The sequence below is a fragment of the Chrysemys picta genome, chromosome 4 (genome assembly GCF_011386835.1).
Source record: "Chrysemys picta bellii isolate R12L10 chromosome 4, ASM1138683v2, whole genome shotgun sequence".
In the NCBI taxonomy this organism is placed as follows: domain Eukaryota; kingdom Metazoa; phylum Chordata; order Testudines; family Emydidae; genus Chrysemys; species Chrysemys picta.
The window spans coordinates 151,871,550-151,896,970 of record NC_088794.1 but is presented as its reverse complement, the minus strand read 5'-3'; the positions used below and the strand labels follow the sequence as shown (position 1 = coordinate 151,896,970).

At 41.1% G+C, this 25,421-nt stretch overlaps 1 protein-coding gene across 2 annotated transcripts in view; it reads right to left on the bottom strand.

Moving 5' to 3' along the window:
* Nucleotides 1-25,421, bottom strand: part of MDGA2 (MAM domain containing glycosylphosphatidylinositol anchor 2) — a 631,070-nt gene that overhangs the window by 39,819 nt on the left and 565,830 nt on the right. For both annotated transcript variants that reach the window (XM_008171632.4, XM_008171633.4), the window contains exon 11: nt 8,204-8,381. In XM_008171632.4, coding sequence (XP_008169854.1) covers nt 8,204-8,381 — 178 coding nt within the window. The remainder of the gene's footprint in view (nt 1-8,203; nt 8,382-25,421) is intronic.

The following is a 25,421-nucleotide window of genomic DNA, read 5'->3' as shown; positions in this document are numbered from 1 at the left end:
ATTACACTCATTGCCAGGGGATGTTGTGAAGACTAAAAGTATAATTGAGTTAAAAAAAGAACGAGATATGTTCATGGAGGACAGGTCCATCAATGGCTACTAGCCAAGATGGTCAGGGATGCCACCCCATGCTCAATCAATTGCCCTGTTCTGCTCATTGCCTCTGACGCACCTGGCATTGGCTACTCTCAGAAGACACTTTACTGGGCTAGATGGACCATTGGTCTGACCCAGTATGGCTGTTCTTAGACATCTCATTAAAAAAACAAACAATAATTTTGGACGTCAATAGCTAAGGTTAAATATACTATATTTTCAGTTGCCTGATTATATTTTTTATTATTGGTATGATAATTAGAGCTTGGTGGGAAACAGTTTCCCCATCCTATGAAAATTTTTGAGATATTGAAAAAAATGTCCATCCAAAACTGGGACAAAAAGTCTAAATCTTCAAAATTTTTGTAAACCAAAAATCTGAACAAAGTTTTGGTTCAGGTTAATCAAAATGTTTGGTTTTGATTCTGACCTCTCTCTCTCTCTCTTTTTTAAACATTTTTTAGTCTAAATTTACTAAATTTTTAAAATGAAAAGTTGTTTCAACTCAAACCTCCAAAACTTCCCAATTTGAAAATGTGGAAATGAGATTTTACCCAATAACTTTTCCAGTAGGGACATTCATTGAAACAGATCCTGTTCTGCAAAAAGGTTTGGGGTTTTTTTGTGACAAACTGGCATTTTTCAGTGAAAAAATGGTTTGTTGAAAATTTCCTGATCAGCTCTTATTGCAATAGTGCATAAAGGTCCCAATCAATATCAGGACTATTAGGCAATACACATGGTTAGAGAGAGCCCTTGCTCCAAAGAACATGCAATCTAAATCAGAAAGACAAACAAAAGGAGAAAGGAAATATTAAGCCAATTATGCTAAGAGACACAAAAGAAACCAGTCATGGCTGATGATCTGGCCTATTAATTGTGACACCTAACTTAACATGCTGTTTTTAACACACACCCGTGTACTGGAATTTTCTGTTTGTGCACCCCAAAAATAGCCTCAATTTTGTGCTTTGGTGCTGCTCTCTAATCTTTTTATATAAGGTCCCAATCCTGCAACTGGATCCATGAGGCTGGATCTTTGTACCCATCTGGGGTCTGATCTGACCTCAGGATCAAGGTGTGTAATAGTGATATACGTTTCTAACCTACAGAAAAGTCGCTATTTTTAAAAGAAATAACATTTAGCCTACGAAAATGTAAGTGTTGGAGTAGTAATTGACAGCCTCCTATGGCAGACCATTCTTGTTCTGTACAGGTATCAGGAGTCCCATTCTATATACTGTGAAGAAACACTGCCCATTGCTTTTGGAGTGGTAGGAAGCAGTTCAGTTTGCAACTTTAATTGCTGCTTAAGAATTTATTTTTTATAGAGGAAGATCCATAAAGAAAGTGTGTGTTCAGATTTGAAATGGAGTAACTGAACATTCAGAGATTTTATAGTTGCCTTTTACCATACCAGCCTACATGGATTTACGTGAAATGATGATGATGATTTTTAAAATTGTTACTACAAGACATATTTGTACTGCACTAGCCTACACAGTCGATTAGTGCGATTTAAATAGATGTGACTGTGTTTACTTGGTGAACTGAATGTTCTCTTGCAGAATAATATATGCATCTAATAAGTGATTCGTCAAGTTTTTAGCTGACTGTAATCATGATGTCATTCATACTATGCTGATTTTTCCTTTCTCCAGGCCACAGTGGAGAGAAGGTAGAAAACCAAGCATGTGTACACACTTTTGATTGATAGTATCCAGGTACTAGTGTGTTTTTCCCATTTTTGTCTACCCCCAAAAGTATGGGTTAGGAGGGGAAGATATTTTTAAAAAAACACTTTACTGAGATTTTCCTAATTATACAGTTTCCACATTTCAGACATTCATTCAAACAGCTCCTAACAGATAAGCTCATTGAAAGTTGCATGTGTTTGTATCTGAGAAATGTAAATGTTAATCTGCAGTGGCTGGTTTCATTCACGCTGTGCTGTGCTCTGGAACACTCCCATATTAGATTAACTTCATACTACTTGATAGTAAAGATAGAAGTCACCGGAATATGTTCAAATTCCAATGCATTCATTATAGCCACGAAGAACTGTGACACATCTTGTGCATTTGTATATGAAATGCAGATTTTTCACTATTTAATATTTTAAATGGTAAAAGGCAACAAGAAATGCCACAACATCAACAAATATAAACATGAAAAATATTAATCTCAATATATTTCCATACAGTTATTCCAGTTGTTCAGCAATGAACTTGCTGATGGGTATATCTTTCAATAGCAAATTCACTGATGGTGCTAGCTTTCAAGACCAGAGATCCAACTCATAATGAGAAAATTTCATCTCTAATTTCTTCATTGCCTGAAGACCTGTACAAATGTGTGGATTCGGGAGTTATAAAGCAGCTGAGAAACTGCGGGTGGAAATTTTATGATGAACTGCATTATTTTGAGTGGGAATATTTTGAAAACCCAGGAAAATTATGATCACCTAGCATATAATACTCTTTGGGCTAGATCTCCAGCTCGTGCAAACCAGCATAGCTTCACTAAGGGCTGGCCTTCACTACGGGGAGATCGACACTAGCAGCAGGGATCAATTTAGCAGGGCTAGTGAAGACCCGCTAAATCGACAGCAGAGCACTCTCTGGTCGACCCCTGTACTCCAACTCTCTGAGTAAGGGAAGTCGACTGGAGAGCATCTCCTTCAATGCAGTGCGGTGGAGACACTGGGGTAAGTCGACCTAAGGTACGTCGACTCCACCTACATTATTCATGTAGCTGGAGTGGCGTAACTTAGGTCGACTTACCCCTGTAGTGAAGACAAGCCAGTGGTGGTATGTCTATTTGCATTAGTTGAAGATTTGGCCCTTCAATCCCCAATTTACTACAAATCTCTTAAAAAATCCTTATTCTAGCCTAAGTCAAGCATACCTATTTAAAGACAGATCAGATGCTTCAATAAAAATTTAGAGGGGGTTGAAAATAGGGCTTTTTAAAGCAAACCTGATGCAAGCCTTACCTGTGGAATGACTACCACCACTTGATAATAAAATACAGACATTTTGAAGCCGTCAGGAGATTGAACTGCACAAAAGCACACGTTTGTTTACAGTTTTAAGGCTCTGGGAACGGAAAAGAATGCTTGTAAAGAATGCTAGAGATGTGCATAGTACAGGTGAGTATTATAAAAGAATCTGGCAATAAACCTCAGTCCTGGGACTTGCAATATCTTAGGGATTCCAACCCTGAGTTTTCCTTTGAGCAGATAATACTATGTGTGTTAAATTGTGCGATATATTGAAAAGCTTTGCAAAATGGGGCTTTATGGTCAAGCTACCAAGGTAATTTGCACTTGTAACCTAAGATAGGATTGGATTTAGGTGGAAGGAAGGAAAGTTGGTGCACTAACCCAGCAGGTTCCTGGTTTAAGTCAATGGGAACTGAGGGCTATTGGACTCTTGTAGGATCCAGGCCCTGTTCCCAGTAAACGATGCATTTAAAATCAGTCTGTTCTGTTTTTACTTTTCTGTAGTTCCTGACGGCTTTTTAACCAGTGCGAAACCACAGAATTATAGTTACTCTGCCTCTGAAACAACATACTGTGTGTGCAAACTGGACTTATTATTTTTAGGCACGTCTTTCAATTTTTATGAAATTTCATATTTTAACTCTTCGCTGGTAGCCAGAAGTCTGCTACCTCTGCTAGAAGCACTGAGAGGAAATCAATTTCTATAACTCATGAGGCCACAGAAGCAAAAGACATGATGAAAATTGATTGTTGATTCTTGAAAACTTTCCAACAACTCTTAAAGGGTGAAATTGGCTCCATGCGGAGCCAACACACAGACTTTACAGGGGATGGATCACTTGATGATTACCTGTTCTGTTCATTCCTTCTGGGGCACCTGGCATTGGCCACTGTCGGAAGACAGGATACTGGGCTAGATGGACCTTTGGTCTGACCCAGTATGGCCGTTCTTATGTTCTTATGATACACTATGTAAACCCAACTTAAGCCCCCAAAGTAGGATTTAAGTTGTGCACTGCCCTTCAGTTCCCCCTCTGTACATCTGTAGGGTTCAGCTCCGTTCAAAGAAAGATGCAGCAAACAGCTCTAGCATCTCTATTAGAATGAGTCCGGTCTGCATTTTATCCTGGATAAAATAAAAAGTGAGTAAAATATAATTAGCCTGATGATAAATCTATACTATCCTAAGAGATGTAGGTTACCAATAATAGAGCTCACAATGGAATACTAATATATTAGTGTGAGAATTAAACCTACAGTATGTTTCAATAAGACATGTCCAAAGAGATGATGTGAGAAACACAGGCTGGCACTGCTGGAATCCAGGATATGTTCCTCTTGGAGACAGAATGCAACTCAACACACACTTGATTAAAAGTATATTGAAAATCTCACGATTCCAATGCTTCGCTGTTTGGCCAGATGCCCCAAAGAACAAACATTTGCAGTGAAAAGAGGTTTGCAAATAGTTACCTTAATTGTCCTTTCTAGCCACGTTCCCTCTGCTTTTATTTTAATTCCTGGATAAATATTTACGGTTTATCTACATTTAGGTGGACTTGCTGCTGTGAAATGCATCCTGTCAGCCTGTTAACAACATTTCTAGGAATCAAGCATTTTGAGGTTCGAAATATAAAACTCTACACTGGGATAAATGTGTGAGATCTCATTATTTTATGGCTGAATCTATAACACCTGGACAATAATGCTTTACAATAGGTGAGCCGAGACAATAGTTCTGATAACGATGCTCAGACACACCCCGTGTTTGAAGTGCATGAAGGTTAACTATCTCGAGTTCTACTTTAAGAGAAAGCAGCTTGAGATTTATCCTGTTGATTTGCAGCCTATTCATGATCTTTAAAACTGCAAAGTTGCAGGTACCAGCATCAATAGCGCTGAACCACGCTCCAAAACTAACGTTCCCATCTTGCATATAATGCAAACTGCTTGTTTTCTGCTGGGTGGTTTGATTTTGCAGCAGGTACCTGATCAGCACATTTGAAATGCGTGGGTATTTCATTCAAATGTGTATTAGTGACAGATCTGAGAACAAAATTCCCTCCAGCAGAAACATGCCCTTTCTGTTGAAGGAAGGAGGTGTTTCTGCCAGTGCAGGGCTAGACACTTCAATTGACTTAATAAGTCAGCAAAATCCTGAATTCAGCAAGTGACCTTGTGGGGCGTGTGAGTGTGTATGCCTCTAGCACACTGCCACAGCTTATACTTGAAACAATCTGTTGTGCTTCACAGGCCACAAGCACTGCCAGATGAGCCAAAGGAGAGATGAGCTAACCACCCAGAAGTTGGATGCTGCTCTTTGCATCTGTAAGGAAGAGAAAGGATGATCCAGGAGTTAAGCTGCTAGCCTGCGACTCAGGAGACCTAAGGGACCTAAGCACCTGCTTTGGTTAGTTCATACGTTTGGACACAAATACATTGCTCAGACAACTACTTTCTGCAAAATGCAAAACCCCTAAGCTTGGCTCATCTTGTCTGTAGGAAGAACAGGAGTACTTGTGGCACCTTAGAGACTAACAAATTTATTAGAGCATAAGCTTTCGGGGTAACTGTCCAGAAATGGAAAGTACAAATATGTGCCTGTGGAATCAATATTTTTGATTGTCTCATCTTATTTTTTGTTGTTGATATTAACACACTAAACTAAATTATTTGCATTGGGATTGAGCATGGCGGAGCTAATGATTGATCATGAATAATTTATTTGAGAAATGTAGCCTATTTTTCTTTTCGTGAATTGTGCACAAGCCGCTTACAATTTCCTCAGTTCTATTCATTATTCAAAATTATTTGACAAATAATTTCTGGGAGTAATCCTTGGTCTGCAGAGTGCCTCTGAGCCATCTATTATAGTTGTTATCCAAAATCGAGCTCTCTCAAGTTTTTATATAGCACTGGTCATTGTGCTAGCTAGCTGCCAGAGTGTCTAGGAATTATGTTGCTTAGTTTTGACTCGACATGCCATCTGTTTCCTGTTTGGACGAGGGTACCACAGAATCAGGTTTCTAATGCTAACACTTGCATTTACAAACTTTAAAATTCCCTTGCTACAAAGATCCTCCAATATGTGCTTAAATTTACTTCATTTTTTTTTCAGTTAAAAATCCTTCCAGTCATTGGGCCAGGTCCTCAGCTGGTATTATTTTGCCCCAGCTCCACTGACTTCAGTAGAAATACCCCACGTGGGCATATGGTCCTTTCATTATGATATTTACAGAATGTGAACACAAAAGGGAAACAAACAGGAAAAGAGAATTCAATTCATTAAGCAAATATTCACAAAAACTAAGGAGTCAAATGTTGGAAATATTTGGAGATTTCTGTAAAACAAAGGCTATAGCAATCCAAAGATTCATGTGAGAAGCCTTCTGTGCCCACATGGCATCTGGGGGTCATTGTGGGAAGACGCTTGCACTTGCCCTGAACTAGAGCTCGTCAGAATATTGTGGTTGAAACATTTTGTGCGAAAACGAAGCTGTTTTCATCAAAACTGAAATGTTTTAAAAAATGGCAAATTTGACAAAATTTTGTTTAGAAAAAGTTCCAAAATGAAGTGTTTTGATATTTTCCCAAAGGAATGGTTAAATTTTGTTTTGAAACAACTTTTTGAAATGAACTTCATTGTTTTTATATAAAAAAAAGTTTTAAAAGGTTGAAAATGGAACAAAGTATCTAGATTTTACCTAAACAAAATGTTTTAATCTACTCAAAATGTTTTTTTTCTGAATTGTGTTTCAGGAGAAATTTCAATTTTTTTTTTTTGGCTTTATTCCATTTTGGAATGGAAAAAAAATAGAGGCTGTGGAATTTCCTGGGAAATCGAAAATCCTGTCGCTGCCCAGCTCTACACAGAGCAGCAAGCTTCATGCAGGCACAAGGGTCTGCCTGTGACAATCTGATTGCCGGATTGGGGCCTTAGACATAATTCTACCTATTTGTTCAATTTCATAGTGTCATAGAAATGTAGGACTGGACATGACCTTGAGAGGTCATTGTCCAGCCCCCTGCGCTGAGGCAGGACTAAGGAAACCTAGGCCATGCCTGTCAGATGTTTGTCCAATCTGTTCTTCAAATCTTCTAATGACAGGGATTCCTTTGGAAGCCTATTCCAGTGCTTAACTATCCTTATAGTTAGAAAGCTTTTCATAGTATCTAACCTAAATCTACCTTGATGCAGATTTAGCTGATCGGTACTTGTCCTACCCTCCATGGACATGGAAAACAACTGATCACCATCCTCTTTATCACAGCCTTTAAAATATTTGAAGACTGTTACCAGGTTCCCCCCAGTCTTCTTTTCTCAGGACTAAACCTGACCAGTTTTGTTTGTTTGTCTGTTTAAGCTTTTCCTCACAGGTCAGGTTTTCTAAACCTTTTATTGTTTTTGTTGCTCTCCTTTGGAGTCTCTCTAATTTGACCACACCTTTCCCAAGTGTGGCACCTAGGAGTGGTTACAATGCTCCAACTGAGGCCTGACCAGTGCCAAGCAGAGCAGGACAGTTACCTTCTGTGTCTTACCTACAACACTCCTGTTAATACACCCCAGGATAATATTACTTTTTCACAACTGCATCGCATTGTTGACTCGTATTCAATGTGTGATCCATTATAACCCCAGACCTTTTTTAGCCGTACTACTGCCTAGTTCACCATTTTGTATCTGTGCATTTGATTTTTTTTCCCTAAGTGTAGTACTTTGCATGTGTCTTTATTGAATTTCACCTTGTTTATTTCAGACCAATTTGTCAAGGTCATTTTTAATTCTAATCCTGTCCTTCTGAGTGCTAGCAACCCCTCCCTGGTTAGTGACATCTGCAAATTTTAAAAGTATCCTTTGCATTCCATTATCCAAGGTATTAATGAAAATATTGAACAGTACTGGACCCAGAACAGACCCCTGCAAGACCCCACTAGATATATTCCATCAGTTTGGCATCGAACTATTGATAATTACTCTTTGAGCATGATTATGCATCTTACAGTGACAGCAACTAAAGTTGCTCTTAACTGCACATTACAAGTTACATTAAACTGTGTGACCCATATTCGAATATGTCTCCTGTTACCATAACATCTCCTTACCACTATATTTGATGACACGAATGGTTGAATCTCCCTCCCCAAATCTGGTGATGGGAGTTAGGCGGACTTCATAGGCCTCTGGCTTGATCAGCTCAGTCAGGTTGTATGTAATTAACTCTCCTTTCTGAATGTTTCCGTTTACCGTGATCTCCTGTTCCCACCAACGCTGTTGTCCAGCCTGAAATCAGAAGAATCATGGAAAGATTGGAGCTGTTGGCACAAACTGCCACCCTTTCATTCTGGAAATGGAGCACAGGGGTCGGCAGAACCGCTGCGCTGGTTGTACATTTCATCATTTGCTTGATTAGCTCTAGAGAAGAACACAAAATCGTTCGTAGGCCACCTAACACATAAAAGCCCCATTTTTTATAACTAATGGATCACTTAATTGAGATTGCAGAGATAACTGGCCTTAAAACCACAATTCCTGACCTCTGCAATCTGCGGGCAAATAAGTTATTTCCATTCTCACCTGCCTTTCCTATGCATCAAACTCCTCATTGCAGTCTTTGTTGTAGCACATCTGCTCCTATCAAACGTCACATAACTACAGGTCTTTCAGAGTAACATGAAAGCAACCAAGCATTTTCAGTTTTTCATCTTAAAAAGTTTCTAACACATCAGGGAAAAAACTAAGGGCCAGAGTTTTAAAAGAAATTAGTTGCCTAAAACTGCAGATAGGTGTGTAGATGCTTTTGAAAATCCCACTAGCACCTCTTTGCATCTTTAGGCACCTAGATACCTTTGAAATTCTGGCCTTAAATTCTAGATTCAACTGAGAGAATCAATTAGGTTTAAGAATGTTTAAAATGTGCCCTCTTTTAAATGCTGTTCAGCTGATGCACTCAAAGGTCCCAAATTTGTGAGTACTTATAGTCCTTGATGTCCATTCACAGTGTGGCTGCATCCTGAAAAGAGACTTTGTATGAAGGCACCTTTGTGCCTGGTAGACCTGCTCCCAATATGTATTTAGAATCACACCAGCCGACTGCAGTGAGAAAAGTAAGTGGTTTCGCCTAGAACTGCTTAGACATTTTCTGATGAAACTCAGTTTTGTTGGAAAGTTCCAATCTGATAGAGTCAAATGTTCCGCTGAATCTATTACAGACATGAAAAAACATTCTGCAAAACACAGGCAAGTTTCCCTGCCTCGCTCCCAGCTCCAGGGGATGGAGTGGAACGAACCAGGTGCTCTGCCTTCTCACTTCCCCCTAAGCTCCAGGGGATGGACAATGCCTCTCCAGCTCCTGGAACTGTGGGGGTGGCATGGAGGTAGAGCGCCTGAGGGCAGCTGAAAATTTCTGTTTCTGGTCTCCTGAAAGGGAGTTTTTCCTGAAACCCCTTTCCGTGAATATTTTGCCTTTTTAACGCTTTGTCCCTGCTTCAGGATGAAACCTTTATTCAAAAACATGAACATTTTTGAGGAAATGGATTCCCTCTTTTAGGCCAACTCTCCTTACTCCTTTTCTGCTTGCAGAGCTCTCAGCCATGGCAGAGTGAGCTGAGGTCCACTCCTCCTCGTCAAGGGCATTGCTCCTTCAGGCCTAGCCAGGTGCCCCTCTGCATCCCCATTCACGGCAATGAGGTTGCCCATGTGTCACCTGGGGCAGAACTGAAGATAATGAGAAGGTACAGGAGTAACACAGCGCAGTATGGCTCCCAGTGCTTTACCACTTTGTCGCTGAGTAAGAAGGGAATCACCCAGCTTGACTCTCAGAGCTCAGACTGAGTTTGCAGAGTCGGCCGTTAGAAGGAAATGTCATTTAGTTGTACAGTGAGCACATTTGACATGGAAATCATTGAGAGACAATTACATGACCCCAGGATGTCACACTTCACAGTAGAATTACACCATAAGTCAACAGGAGTTGAGGACCCTCGGCACTGCATAGGAACAGACTCCACAATTATTAACAGCCCTAGTCACCTCAGACAGGATGGATGGATTGAAAAGAACAATGAAACGTCAATATGAAGCAAATAAGGAGGAGTTGTGTATATTTACACTTCATAGAGTGTACAGGATTTTCAACATCTAAATCAATAAACTGTCATTTTCAATGCACTTGACCAAGAGATGAAAAATCTAATTAGAGAGAAAGTTTAACAAATACTGAATGCCACATTATTTCCTTCATGCTTTAAGTGGTTTATTAATGACCAAAAACACTCAAAGTGTATGCATTTTGGGTAGCAAAGTTATTGGATATTTCAATATTACCTAAAGATACACTGGCTTATTACAGGTATTCTCTCCAAGCTATCAAGAACAAATCATTAAATATTTACTATACATCCCAAAGGAACTCTGCAGGTCCTATGCTGTTATAATGAGATGTTCTACTCAACTGATTCTGCTTGGCAGGTGCATTGATGTCATTAATTATTACGAACTTGCTATTATAGAACTTCATGTTTATTAAAAACAACACCCCCCTTTTTCCAGATTTTTAATTCAAATCTGTCAGAAAAGGGTATACTGAAATAGTTGGGGAAATAAGCTGCTAACGCATCGCATTTGATGCCAGCAAATGATGCGAAAAGCAAAATTAAAACATTGACTGGAAGGTTTATATCTGCCTCCACGGAAAAGAAAGCAGGACTGGTCTATTATTAAACATACAGCACAAACCCACCTCAGGTAAAAATACGGTTGAGAAACCAACAAAATGTAAGAATGTTCCAAAGGAAGGATGGGAAGTCATTAGCGTTCTCTGCCTCCATTGAAGACAGTGAGGGTATTACATTAGCTTCCGAGGGAACTGAGGTAGGCCAACGCTGAGCACTTTGGAAAACCTCATGCTAAGGTTCTGACCTTGCTGATGTTTTGGCTTCAGTGGAACTGTTCACGAGTTAAGGTATGCACCTGTGAAATGTGTGTGTGTGGGGGGAGAATAAAAACAATGGTGGTCAATTAAGAAAAAGCTGGAAGGAGGGAGAGCTGGAACGGTTTAAAACAAAGTATACATAAAAGGACCAGTATTGCCTATGAAAGATCAAAGTTCTGCTGTTTATTAAAAATGGTGTGTGTGCAGTATATGGCACTCTATTTGTTAAAATACATCCTCTTACTACAATGCTCTCCACTTAAAAGGTAGCTTTGAAACGGGCCGTGCAGTAGGCTGCTGCAGGAGAAAGATTATTTATGTCATTGCAATACCCAGAAGTCCATTAATACGCGATCTGTTCATTCGTGGGGGTCTGTCAGTAGAAACAAGCAGCTAAGGCAGGGTACCGCAGCAAAAGCAGCAATTTCATAGCCGCTTATGACAAACGACTACCGGAGAAAGGCTGGTTTTAAACTGCAGCCGTGAAGAGACATAGTCTAATTATTCCTTTCCTGTGCCTGGATCAGATAGGTAAAAAGGGTATTTCGCACTCAACATTGATTTATTATATATTCCAGTAAGGGCAAACTGGAATTAGCCATTATACGGAAACGTCTTTCTCTGCACGTGTAACTTATTTAAGCAGAATGTGGCAATGCAGCTCTTTGTCTGTAATTAGTCTCAGTAGGCAGCTACCGCATTAACGCCACCACACAGAACTTTGCAGAAAAGACTCAAGTTGTCTTGAATTGCCGGGAATTGATCTGAATCAGTCTCTACTTGCTAGGACGGGACCGAGCACGTGCACAGTCATAAAACTGTTGACTTTATGACTGTCAGAGTGGTAGAAAAAGAGGAAAATGAGTGGGATTTAGGTCTGGAAAGAATTTAGGGCTGGATGGGACACGTGCAAACTGTAGTTCGGCAAAGTGGACAGTTCTACAAATTTGTCATTGTTACTGTTTATACTGTCGATTCAAAGCTTACCATAAAAACCTTTGAGTGCACACTGCATAGCCATTCTTCCTCTGTGGTAAGGTATTTAAAATATCGCTCTGATACAGGAGGAAATTACACGTCTGCTCTCCTTGATGTCTTACTTCTAGGCTACCTAAGGGCTACAAAGGCATGCAAATCTCTGACTAGAGGGAGACATGGGGAACAATTATTTAATTGTTTAATTCCATTTTAATTTAAGCAGAGCAAGGTGTAGCATGAACCAATGGCTGGAAGTTGAAGATTGACATATTCTGACTGCAAATAAGGTAAATTTTTGACAGTTAGGGTGATTAACCGTTGGGATAATTTACCAAGGGTCTTGGTGGATTCTCCATCATTGACCATTTTTAAATCAAGATGGAAGTTTTTCTAAAAGATCTGCTGTAGGAATTATTTGGGGGAAGTTCTCTGGCCTGTGTTATCCAGGTGGTCAGACTGGACATCACAGTGATCCCTTTTGGCCTTGAAATCTATTATATAATTTTAAGCTTGTGACGGTCCCACTCACAAGTGCTGAATGAGGGCTGCTTGCTCAGCAGCTTACAGGTTCGAGCCCTATACAGAAAGTGGTATTAACCTTCCACACTCATGAGCATGGAAATAATAAAACTTCAATGATCAAATATTAATAAAATGTCAACTAAGGACCAATGGGCCTACGTGTTTGTACAATGCCTAGTATTCTGGGGCTTGGGTCCATGAATGGGATTCCTAGGCCACCACAATAAGTAAATAATTATAACTATATGACAAAATATGTGACATTATATTGTATCTTTAAAAAGATCATATGAGCATCTTTAATACAAAATTACAAATTGACAGATGTCTGCTAGATGTCGGCTCTTCTGGTGTTAGCTACTACATCACCGATGAGAGCCAATGAAATGAACTATGAAAGCCAAGGCACTCATTGCATAACAGATATTCAGCCTCTTAACTCTCTCCCCAGTTTGGATCCCCATGAACATAAATGTAGCATGAATATCTGATATATTCAAGTTTTGCAGAATGCGTTATTTTGCGATCACACAGCTTACAAAGGAAACATTTGCATACATCAGCATTTATGCCACTCGGAGAATTTTTCCTTCTGTCGTTTGTATTGTACATGTTGTTATGCCACATGTACCTCTTTATTCACGGCTCAAACAAACCCTTAATTCAAAAGTATGAATGATCCAGGCTAAATGTGAGTAGGGCAATATGCTGGATAAACTGCACATCACTTATATGCCATGTTGAGTGGGAGGGGCAAGAAAGCAGCACACACCCCTGTAGAACTCAACACCGATTACACTCGCGGCTAAATTCCAACCTACATCAAATGCTCATAACATAGGTGATTTAGTAGTATGGGAAAATAAAGCGGAAACAAATACAAAGGACACGGGGACGTTTAATATTCCCTGAATAATGCATAATACGCTGTGTACCTTCGCAATCTGTCAGGAAACTTTACATAATAATGAATAAACCTTGTCTCAAGTAGACGGTGCTGTCCTTGAGAGCGAAGCAACAAGAGTGCCGCAGAGAAGATGTTAAGGGTAATTATAACAAGATTTAGGGCTTCATTTTCAAAGCAGGGCATGGGGAATTCAGCCCTATGACTCTTATTCATCAAAATGGGAATCTCACGGACAGATGCATTGAGAGCTCTTACAGAGTTTAGGTCAGCATTACTGATACTGGTACCCTGCATGCAAATCAGAACTCGCGTTCTAACTTCTAACCAAGCTTTAAGCAAACCTTTCAGAGACCAAATAAAACGGTTAGACTGTACGCTCTTAGACATGGGGGCAGTCTTTTTGTTACATGTGTATACAATGTCTATCACAATGGGGCCCCAATCCTTCAGCAGTACACATAATAATAAAAACTCCTGGTGGCATGTTTCAATTCTTCACATTCTTTCAGCCTCAACTTTTTGGGGTTCTTCATTTTGATCGCCTTACATAGGTCACCAGTTCTATCATGCTGCACATGTATTCCTGAGACTCTCGCTGTCTGAAATCCTTGTCAGTCACTCACTTTGTTCCACTCAGGCTGTCTTAGGGCTACTAGCCATTTCACTTGCATTCAGCCAGATAGAATCATAGCACTGTCGGGCTGGAAGGGACCTCAAGAAGTCCTCTAGTCCATCCCCCTATGCTGAGGCCGTACCAAGTAAACGGAGACTATCCCTGACAGATTTTTGTCTAGCCTGTTCTTAAACATTTCCATTGCAAGGATTCGACAGCCTCCCTTGATAACTTATTCCATTGCTTAACTATCCTTATAGTGAGAACTTGCTTCTAATATCTGAGCTTCTTTGCTACAAATTAAGCTGATTCCTTCTTGTCCTTTCTTCAGTAGACATAGAGAACAATTGATCAGCCTCCTCTTTAAAACAGCTATTAAGATTTTTGAAGACTATGATCTGGTCTCCCCTTCAGCCTTCTTTTCTAAGTTTTTAAAACCTTTCTTCATAGGTCATGTTTTCTAAACAGCAGCTAGGTTTGCTCTGTAAGACGGAAGCTTCCTTCACTGGAGTTGCATGTATAACATTCACTGTACCATGGGCTGCTGGAGTATTCATATGTTGGTCTGATAACTGGATAATCACCACAGGGCTTATCTCTACAAAGTAACATCTGAGAAAGGATCTAGGCAGCAATGATCTTTTGGATATTTGTAGACTGTTATATTTTCCTCCTTCAACAATACTTACCAAATGTATACATATTAACTCTTCTAGTCTTTCCGCAAAATTCAGCCCTTTCTGCTTCCTTGTCACTTCTGTTATGAATGCAGGAATTGCCATTATCCATATAAAGTGACTTAGGCCCAGATTTATAAAGGCATTTAGTCTTTGCTCTCGCTCAGCGTTGCAATACCTAACTGACTTAGGAGCCTCAATGTCCTTGGAAATCAATGGGAATTTGTGGAGAATGTTAGGTAATGAGTTGAGTTACTGTCATGGTCTGCACAGGGGTGTGGGAAGTAAAGCCTGTGGTCGAACACAAGACGGGGATTTAATGTCTGAAAACTCTGTAATGGCCCATTTTGTGGCTAGGAGCATGTTCGTTCAATTCCAGCAGTTGGGCAAGGACTGGTGGAAGGGAGAGGTGAGGCTTACTGGACCTGGCTGAAGGGCTCTCAATAGACCAGAGACTAGCCCACCAGGAAGGTGGCATTAAGACCAAATTTGGAGGATGTAGGAACCAGCAGCCTCTGAGAAAAAAGTCTGAGCTGGCATCTGTAGTAAGACTTCCCTGCTTGAGAGGGTAAAAAAAAAGGCACTACTTGAAGAACAATAAATGAGTTAATTCAGTGGTTCACATGTAAGTAATAAAGCAAGATTTTGTTAACCAGGACCGGAGTGGATTGTGGTGACTGGGTTTTCCTGCAGTGATCTTCAAAGGGCACCTGCTGCATCTATCAGCAAGCCCCCTGCTCCTGGGGACACGGTCTTTGGAATAAGGTGAAAGATTGAGGGATGACATGAGGTCAAATTTCCAAATGTGAAGCTCAGTGGGGGAAGCAGTTTTGTGTGTGTGGGACGTAGGAAACCCGGGATTTTTAAAATAAGGCTTGGCTCCTAATCAGTTAGGCATTGCAACCCTGAAACAATACCTAAATACCTTTACAGCTTAAATTTCATTGACTTTCAAAGAGACCTAGCGTACATTAAAAAGCACCTAAATAATGTAGGAACCAATCTTCCCAACTTTCCATGAGACTTAGGCTCCTAAGATTTTGAAATGTAGAGAGTTCCCTAAAGGTGCAGGTAGGCACTGTTAGATGCCTAACTCCCATTGATTTCAACCTAACTTGTTTAGGTCTTTTGAAACATCTCTCTAGGCACATATCTGCATCTTTACGAGCCTAAATACCTTTGAACACCTGGCCCTAAGTGGATTTGAAAATGGTACCCCTAGCCTATTGTTCTGTTCCTGTCAGATGAGTCAGAGATAGGAGCAAGAAGCTCCACAACTGACTGTTATGGAGTATCCTGTCCAAAGGGGGAGTATCTTCTGATCCTCTCACTACGCCCAGTTGTTGTTCTTCTCTAAATGTCATCCTTCCATGTGGTGTCCATAATCAAATTCCAGATATGGCTGTGCCAGAGCCATAAACAGAGGGAATTTATCTCCCACTGATGTCTTCGGTATCCCAGGATGTCATCAAATACTGAATGTAAGAGTCTCAGTATGCGGCCCTTTGTGTGGACAAAGTACACCACAGTCTGTAATTAGGTGATCACATACCGTTTCCCACACACAATCTAGCATCATACTTCTTTTTCCTCACAACCACAGATATGCATGAGTATACTCTGTGAACCATTCCATGTCTGCCAGACAGAGTACATGTGAAGCTGTAACCAAATAAGGCAAGGGCTCCTGCTCTACCTGGGTTGTTTCTTGAATACTGCGAGCATCTCAAAAAAGATATATTGGAATTGGAAAAGGTTCAGAAAAAGGCAACAAAAATTATTAGGGGTATGGAACGGCTTCCATATGAGGAGAGATTAATAAGACTGGGACTTTTCAGCTTGGAAAAGAGACGGCTAAAGGGGGATATGATTGAGGTCTATAAAATCATGTCTGGTGTGGAGAAAGTAGATAAGGAAGTGTTGTTTACTACTTCTCATAACACAAGAACTAGGGGTCATCAAATGAAATTAATAGGCAGCAGGTTTAAAATAAATAAAAGGAAGTATTTCTTCACACAACGCAGTCAACCTGTGGAACTCCTTTCCAGAGGATGTTCTGAAGGCCAAGACCATAACAGGATTAAAAAAAAGAACTAGATAAGTTCATGGAGGATAGGTCCATCAATGGCTATTAGCCAGGATGGGCAGGGATGGTGTCCCTAGCCTCTGTTTGCAGAAGCTGGGAATGAGCAACAGGGGATGAATCACTTGATTCCCTGTTCTGGTCATTCCCTCTGGGGCACCTGGCATTGGCCACTGTGGGAAGACAGGATACTGGGCTAGATGGACCTTTGGTCTGACCCAGTACGACCGTTCTTATGTTCTTATGTCTCACTTATTTCATACCACACAATATTAATATTCACAGGGAACGAGGCAAGGGCTCCTACTAATCAAGATTCTTTACAGGTCCTATATCCGGCAGAACTGGCAGTCATGTATGTTAAGATGGAGACCAAGTACCCCATAGATTGCAATGCAGACCATGATCCAATCAGTATATTTGATTGACTTTAAGTTGCACGTGACGAGGCAGCAGAGTTAATACAATTCAGAAAGAGAGAGACCACAGGATTCATTTGCCTGCACATCCTCATCTATTTACAAATCGAGATGTAAGATCTAGATTCATTTTATTTGGCCTGGACAGTGCTTTTATAAAATGGAGCAACGGTAATATATCAGAAGAGATGCAGCTCTGTAAGCCCATTTACTGGTATGAGAAGTGTAAAAGGAAATTGTCACAATTCAGGGCAACTGCACCTGTATTTTCACCTCCATGGTCCAGCAAGGGCATCCCCTCTAGGCTGCCAGCTCCTCCGCTGTCTCCTCTCTTGAGTGGAGAGACGTATCTTTCTCTCTCTCTTCCCTGACTGGGGTATTCCCAGGCTGCACAGATCCCCGCCTACACTGTGAATTCCCTAGCAAAATAAAACTGCGTAAGCAGGACTGCTTTACTTTCCCCCCTCACAGATGGTAAACAGTGTCATTGCCACAGTTAATTGACCACACAGCTTCTTACAAACAAGCATGTTTATTCTGAAGTAAAAAGCATTACGGACATAAGAACATAAGAATGACCAGACTGGGTCAGACCAAAGGTTCATTTAGCTCAATATTCTATCTTTCAACAATGGCCAGTGTCGGGTGCCCCAGAGGGAATGAACAGAACAGGGAATCATCAAGTGATCCATCTCTTGTCGCCCATTCCCAGCTTCTGACAAAATGAGGCTAGGGACACCATTCCTGCCCATCCTGGCTAATAGCCATCAAACATATTAAAACAATACAAGAACCTACACGCCTGCTAATAAGCCTACCGGAGATCACCCTCTCACCTCCACAATGGCTCTGGCCAGTGTCAGTCCTTCCAACCCTTCCCTAAGGTTTGGGGTTCTCCCCTTGGACAGATGGTCCCGTCCATTTGCTGCATCAGAAAGAAGGCCCTGAGTCAGTTTAAACTCAAGCTATTTATCCAGAAGACCTTTCTCTGTCTGACAGTCAGCTTCTGGAAAACCCAGTTTGAACTAGTCTAGGTGAGCTCCCCAAGGAGATGTTACCTCTCTGGAGGTGTTACACCCTGAGTGAATTTGCCTAATCGTCTCCCACTGTTCTTAGTTCCTGGAGGAGCTTCAGTTACCCTCCCCCATGGGATTACATAAAATCCCTGGCCAGCAATGATACTTAAACCTAAGACAGTATAGTATCTCAAAGACATCGCATGGAATTGCCATATTTGTCACAGAAATCACACTGATTTTATTTCTGCTTTAATTATTGTTGTTCTCTGTCTTGGCAAAAGAAGCTTTTTATATTTAGAGTGCAAAAGACTTAGATAAAAGTCAAAGGAAAAATAGGGATAAAAGGTAAAAGCAATCTTTTCATTGAAGAGGAAAACAACTGTCAGTACCACAAAAGCAAACTACTTGCTGTTAAAGGAAAGTCCTCCATTCTGAACTTGCAATCTTGATAAATCCAAGAGGGGACTAAAAATTGGATTCTGGAGTGGAGAACATTAGATAATTTGTAACAGTAAAGAATCCATCTCTTTCTTGGGACAGACAATAGAGCAGGGGTCGGCGACCTTTCAGAAGTGGTGTGCCGAGTCGTCATTTATTCCCTCTAATTTAAGGTTCCGCGTGCCAGTAATACATTTTAACGTTTTTAGAAGATCTCTTTCTATAAGTCTATAATATATAACTAAATATAATATATATATAATATATAACTGTATGTAAAGTAAATAAGGTTTTTAAAATGTTTAAGAAGCTTCATTTAAAATTAAATTAAAATGCAGAGCCCCCCGGACCTGTGGCCAGGACCCGGGCAGTGTGAGTGCCACTGGAAATCAGCTTGCGTGCCGCCTTTGGCACGCGTGCCATAGGTTGCCTACTCCTGCAATGGAGGAATTGTACATTGGTAGCCTTATCTGGCTCATACAAATGGTGTTGGGTCACAATTTTGAATATTTGTAATATCATCGCTATGCTGCTAGATGCATGAACCAATGATTGCTGGTTTCCAATGGATACGTGTTTTGCTATTCGTTATCTGTTTCTTACAGCCATTTGCTGAAGCTAATAACTTCCTAGAATTGGGATTCTTTTATTACACTTAATTTTGGGGGGAGGAGGGGGAAAATCTTCGAATAATTCTTGTCTTGATAAGCTAGTAATTTGGGATAAAAATTTTAAAGAGCCTAATCCACTTAGGAACCTAATTTCAATGGGAATTCTGGATATTAAGCAGTGGCATAAACACATTATCCACTGAGTCCAGAAATATCTTATCAGAGATATGTAATAAGTAGTAATCATTGAGCTGCCTGTAAGATTCTGTCAGTGTCAAGAGTGGAAATAGGCCTGTTAATTAACAATACAAGCCTTGATGTGGACAGCTGGTTAGCCATGCTAGACACATCCACACTGCCACATTCATTCAAGGAAGGCAAGCATCTGAATCCAGAATAAAATCCAGACCTATTTTAATGGCAAATATTAAAAGCAAATGTATTGTAAAGAGTGTCATATACTGCGTCTACTAGGTGCTTTGACAATTAGTTCAGCTACAGTAGTAAACATAACTGATTCCCGGTACTTGGATCCCTTTGCATGCATGAGGCTCTGCTTATGGGACATATCAACTAGTAATGACATCAACCAGCCATTTGTTTTAATGCAAGGAGATATGATGGGAAAGATAAAAATAAAAACCCCTCTGAACTCTGAGGGGAATATAGGGGGATGGATCAGCATTGATCTTAAAGAATAAAATTGTCCAAAGTGCCTAAGTGCCATTTTCAAAAGGCCCATAGGAGCCCAAGTGACTTTTGAAAATGGGATTAACGCTCCTCAATCAGTTAGACACTTTTGAAAATTTTATCCTAGGCTTGACTTTCAATTGAATTTGGCCCATAACTGACTTAATGCTTCTGAAAGCTCTGTCCATAGTTACTTATTCATCACCCAGGTAGGTTAACTAATTTTCAAAGCACAGAGCAGACACAGTAGATAGCCTCTGTGTAATATGTTTCAGAGTGGTAGCCATGTTATTCTGTATCAGCAAAAAGAACAGGAGTACTTGTGACACCTTAGAGACTAAAAAATTTATTTGAGCATAAGCTTTTGTGGGCTAAAACCCACGATGCATCCAATGAAGTGGGTTTTAGCTCATGAAAGCTTATGCTCAAATAAATTTGTTAGTCTCTAAGGTGCCACAAGTACTCTATGTAATATGTTTACGTTAATGTCAAGTAAGTTTCACATAGGTGCAAGAGTCTATCCATGCCGAGCTCATTGGCACGATCTGGGTGAAAGGATGCGGGGAAGGAGGGAAGATTAATCTAATGTTTCTGAAACGCAACAGAAGTTGGGTTCCAATTGTGTTTTCATAGAATCATAGAATATCAGAGTTGGAAGGGACCTCAAGAGGTCATCTAGTCCAACCCCCTGCTCAAAGCAGGACCAATTCCCAGCTAAATCATCCCAGCCAGGGCTTTGTCAAGCCGGGCCTTAAAAACCTCCAAGGAAGGAGACTCCACCACCTCCCTAGGTAACGCATTCCAGTGTTTCACCACCCTCCTAGTGAAATAGTTTTTCCTGATATCCAACCTGGACTTCCCCCACCGCAACTTGAGACCATTGCTCCTTGTTCTGTCATCTGCCACCACTGAGAACAGCCGAGCTCCATCCTCTTTGGAACCCCCCTTCAGGTAGTTGAAGGCTGCTATCAAATCCCCCCTCATTCTTCTCTTCTGGAGACTAAACAATCCCAGTTCTCTCAGCCTCTCCTCATAAGTCATATGCTCCAGACCCCTAATCATTTTTGTTGCCCTCCGCTGGACTCTTTCCAATTTTTCCACATCCTTCTTGTAGTGTGGGGCCCAAAACTGGACACAGTATTCCAGATGAGGCCTCACCAATGTCGAATAAAGGGGAACGATCACGTTCCTCGATCTGCTGGCAAAAAGTTTTGGATAAAAGTTTTAAAAGGAGGCTTCTTATTTCATCCAGATCAGTTTGCCCAACCTACATCCAGCTGAAATTCACTTAAGGAGCTCTGCTTATGTCCTAAACTGCAAGAAGAGCAGCTCTAACAGCTTATGAACACTAGCAAAGCTTTGAGAAGTGGAATCACCCTACGGGCATTTATTAATTATAATTATCCTGTAGCTAACATCTAGTTACCTTTATATAGCCTACCACAGTATACACAATTCCAAAGCAAGGCAACTTTGTACTGACATCTTTTTGCAGTTATCTTTCAATGTTTAGAAATTTTAGGTCACTGGTGTGAAGAAAAAAGGGTAGAACAGCTTCCTGACATCAGCGAAAGTGTAGTGTAAACACCTGGCAACACTTTATTATGATGTCCTGAAAACACCTTCTCCCTGTCGTTGATGAAAAGGTATTAGCCGTTTATTCTTTGACTGTTTGCTAAGAAATATACTGGCACTCCGCCCTCTAAAAGGTTTAAGGTTTCAACCAGTAGTGTTTTTTTGACAAATTAATCCCATGGGACATTTAAATATTGATTATATCACATGAACGGTTATGTTTATATAGACTAAATGCTTCCTTAATCCAGCGTACTTGGCCTATTGATTGCACCCACAAATTGTCCGCATTGACTCAGATAAATTAGGCAAACATATCTTTAGTTAATGAGGGCTAATCGAAATGAATGTATTGCATCATTCCTATACGTATCTGTGGCAGCATTTAGTGATTTAGTTAAAATCAATACATTAATAAATAATTAATAAATAATAAAAATAAATAGATATGTAGCAATCCCGTTTATTTTCCTCAATAAAACAAAAACCGCGAATGAGTTCTTCCTTGCTAAATACTTAGTTATATGCATCCTCTAAAGGGAATGGCCTTCCATACACTATGCATCTAATCTGATTTACAGTTAGCAGGCTGTTACATTTCATTAACAATCTTGTTCAATATCCTCTATCATTGGTGTCTCACTTTCACCATAAAGCTCTCCAAGTTAACATAACGTTACTATACTGCCCCATTACATTTCAAAGCAGAGGGAAGAAAAACCAAATGCACAAATACAGAATTGGGGATAGCTGGGTTGGCAGCAGCACTGCTTAGGAGGATGTGGGAGTTGTGGTGAATCAAAACCGCAACATGAGTCCGAAATGTGATGCAGTTGCAAAAACTGCACATGCCATTGTAGGTTGTATTACCAGAGGCTTAGCATGGAAGCCACGGGAGGTGATGGCACCACTCTATGCAACTGGAGTGCCGTGTCCGATTTTGGTCACCGCTGTATAGAAAGGCTGTAGAGAAACAGGAAAGGATCCAGAGGCGAGTGACAAAGATCATCAAAGGCCGGGCTTAAATTCTTATAGGCCATTTCCTGGAACCCACCACATACCCTATTTTCCAAGGCAAGCACTGGGGCTTCAGCCCAGCGGGAGGTGTGCTGGGCCTCAAGGCTTCAGCTGCAGGGCCCCGTGGACCCCTGAAACTCTCTCTAGAGGGCCACAGACCTCCAGTTGAGAACCGCAACACTAGCAGGCTGTCACCCTGGATTTGAGGGATGTGAGTACCCCAGAATGTGATCAAGCCAATTGCAACCATTTGATGTGCATTCAGCCACCATGAATTAATAAAATAGAACAGCACATAGTTAAGGGTTAATTGGAAAGCAGGCTTTTAGATTCAAGGTCAAAATCTAGCAGGCAGTTTCTGTTAATCAGAATGGAAGGAGGGGAGAGAAAAGTAAGTAACTGCGACTGAGAAAAGATGAGTGGATGGAAACCTTGCGTCTGATATTGGAAGTTTATTGAAAGTTAGGAAAAGGGATGATCCAGTAGGGGTCATTATGACCTATGTGTTTTGTAGAAGTTAGTTATAAAAAGGACTAGTTATAGAATGTACTTTGGAGAAGTCCTCTGAAGCCAGCTTGAGAGATGTTTTTCCTGACACCTTTTCTCCCCAGTGGGTGAGCAACTGGCCATTGCAAACCTGCTGTTAATTATGCAATACCATTCTAGAGTTTAGGTAAATATCTGGGATGTTCTAAACCTATTGGTTATGTCTGTGTGTGCTTATATCTAATAAACTCCAGTTACTTACTTGCATTCATCTTTTATCAGACAGAATCACTGTGTTCCCATTGATTGATTCCTGACACCACCAGGAGTGAAATAGTTAAGTTGCCCCTGCTGTGGGTTCTGAAAACCCCGGGTAACAAGGTTGGAGTAAAGGTTTGAAAATATTTACGGAAGCTCTGCTCTGACCACCTCCAGCTGAATTTAAGCCCTGATCAAAGGGACGGAATGCAAGCCATACGAGCAAAGGTAGAAGGAACTGAATATGTTTCGTTTGGAAACGAGGAGATTAAGGGGGGACATAGTAGCGGTCTTCAAATAGTTGAAAGGCTGCCATAAAAATGGTGGAGAAAAGTTTTACTATCTTGGCACAGAGGGCAGGAAAAGAAGCAATGGGTTCAAACTGGTGGAGAGACGCGGCCAGCAGAGCGGCTGGCAGAGAGGTGTGGCAAGCGGCTAGCAGGGCCGCTTGCAGAGAGGGCCAGAGCAGAGCCCCGCAGAGATTCACGGCAATCTGTTGTTGGGGCGACGAGCGAGTGCCTGAACAGTGAAGTGTGTGAGGTGCCTCCACACATACACCCCTTCACTCCTGGGAGGTGAACTCTGCGGATGAACCTCTGAATTCTGGGGCTGCACTGGCCAAGGACAGCAACTGTGAGTGGGTTGCAGAGAAAGAACGGGAATGTGAAAGGGACTTTTGGGTTGCTGGACTTAAGAACCTGAAGGGAAAAGGACACTGTCCAACTTATTTGGGGGTGGGTCTTTTCCTCGTGGTTTATGTTCATAAACCCTAGCTGCGGTGTTTTCCTAAATTAATGCTGCATTACTTCCCTCCTTTTATTAAAAGTTTTTACTACACTCAGACTCTGTGCTTGCAAGAGGGGAAATATTGCCTCTCAGAGGCGCCGGGGGTAATTGTCCCAGGTCACTGGGTGGGGGCTCGAGCCGGTTTTGTGTTGTATTGTTGAAAAGGAACCGCTAGATACTGAACCCGGCCCTTGTTGCTGCTGGCTCCATCTGGCAGAAGGGTTACATTTTTAAATTAAATCTCAGGAAAACTTCCTAACTGTAAGAACAGTAGGACAATGGAACAGACCCCTGGGGAGCTTGTGGAAGCTCCTTCACCGGAGGTTTTCAAAAGGAGGCTGGATAGCCATCTGCCTTGGGTGGTTTAAACACAACAAATCCCACATCTTGGCAGGGAGTTAGCTCAGATGACCTTTGCGGTCCCTTCTAACCCTATGGTTCTATGACTCCATGGGACCAAAATAATCCAAAGTGATGAATTCCTGTAACGTGGATGAAAAGAACTAAAGCAGAGCTGCTCTGAATCCTTTGCCATCATCCCTAGTTTTTTTTGCTGTTGTCTTAGTTTTCACGTTATGTGATGTGATATAGCCATTTATGACATTTCAATTTTATCACATTTTCTGATGCAATCACTGGAACTGTCACTCAGCTCTGGTTTAGATGTTTAATTTAGTCTTTGGTCCCAGTTCATTTCACAAGAGCAGTGGTTCAGCCTTTGTGCGTCAAGAAAATTCAGTCCCAAGGGCCAAATTCAGCCCTGGTATAAGCAACCTCAATTCCGCTGACATTGTTGGAGTTGTGCCCATTTGTTCAAAGACTAAAGCTTGAGCCAATTCTCATGAGTGGATTTTGAAATAGGTGTATTACAAACACTGCTAGAGGATGATTTTGGGGGTGTAAGGAAGAGAGGCATCTGGGCAGTCCAGTATCCTTCTGCCTATCCAGCCAGTACTGACTAGCCAGTAACTATCCACACTAGAATCCACATGCCTTCTCTTGCTCCTACCCATAGATGCTTTGCAGAAAGGGTATCAGTAGCAGACACACATGGACATGACAGCTGTCCTGCAGAATTCCCCCACACGGCACAGAATAGCTGCTATGCGGAGCTCTGCTTTGCACAGAGGAGATGAATGTGATTAGATGGTGAAGAAATCGGAATAAGGCAGATATCAACCCAATGTGGCATGTTCCCACTGAGCACTGTCGCCACCAATGAGGTAGTAAATTATTGTAAATCACTGCTCCTTGGAGTAGCAGCAACTCTTCTTCCCTAGTTTTTATAGACCATGGACCTGTGGGGTTTCC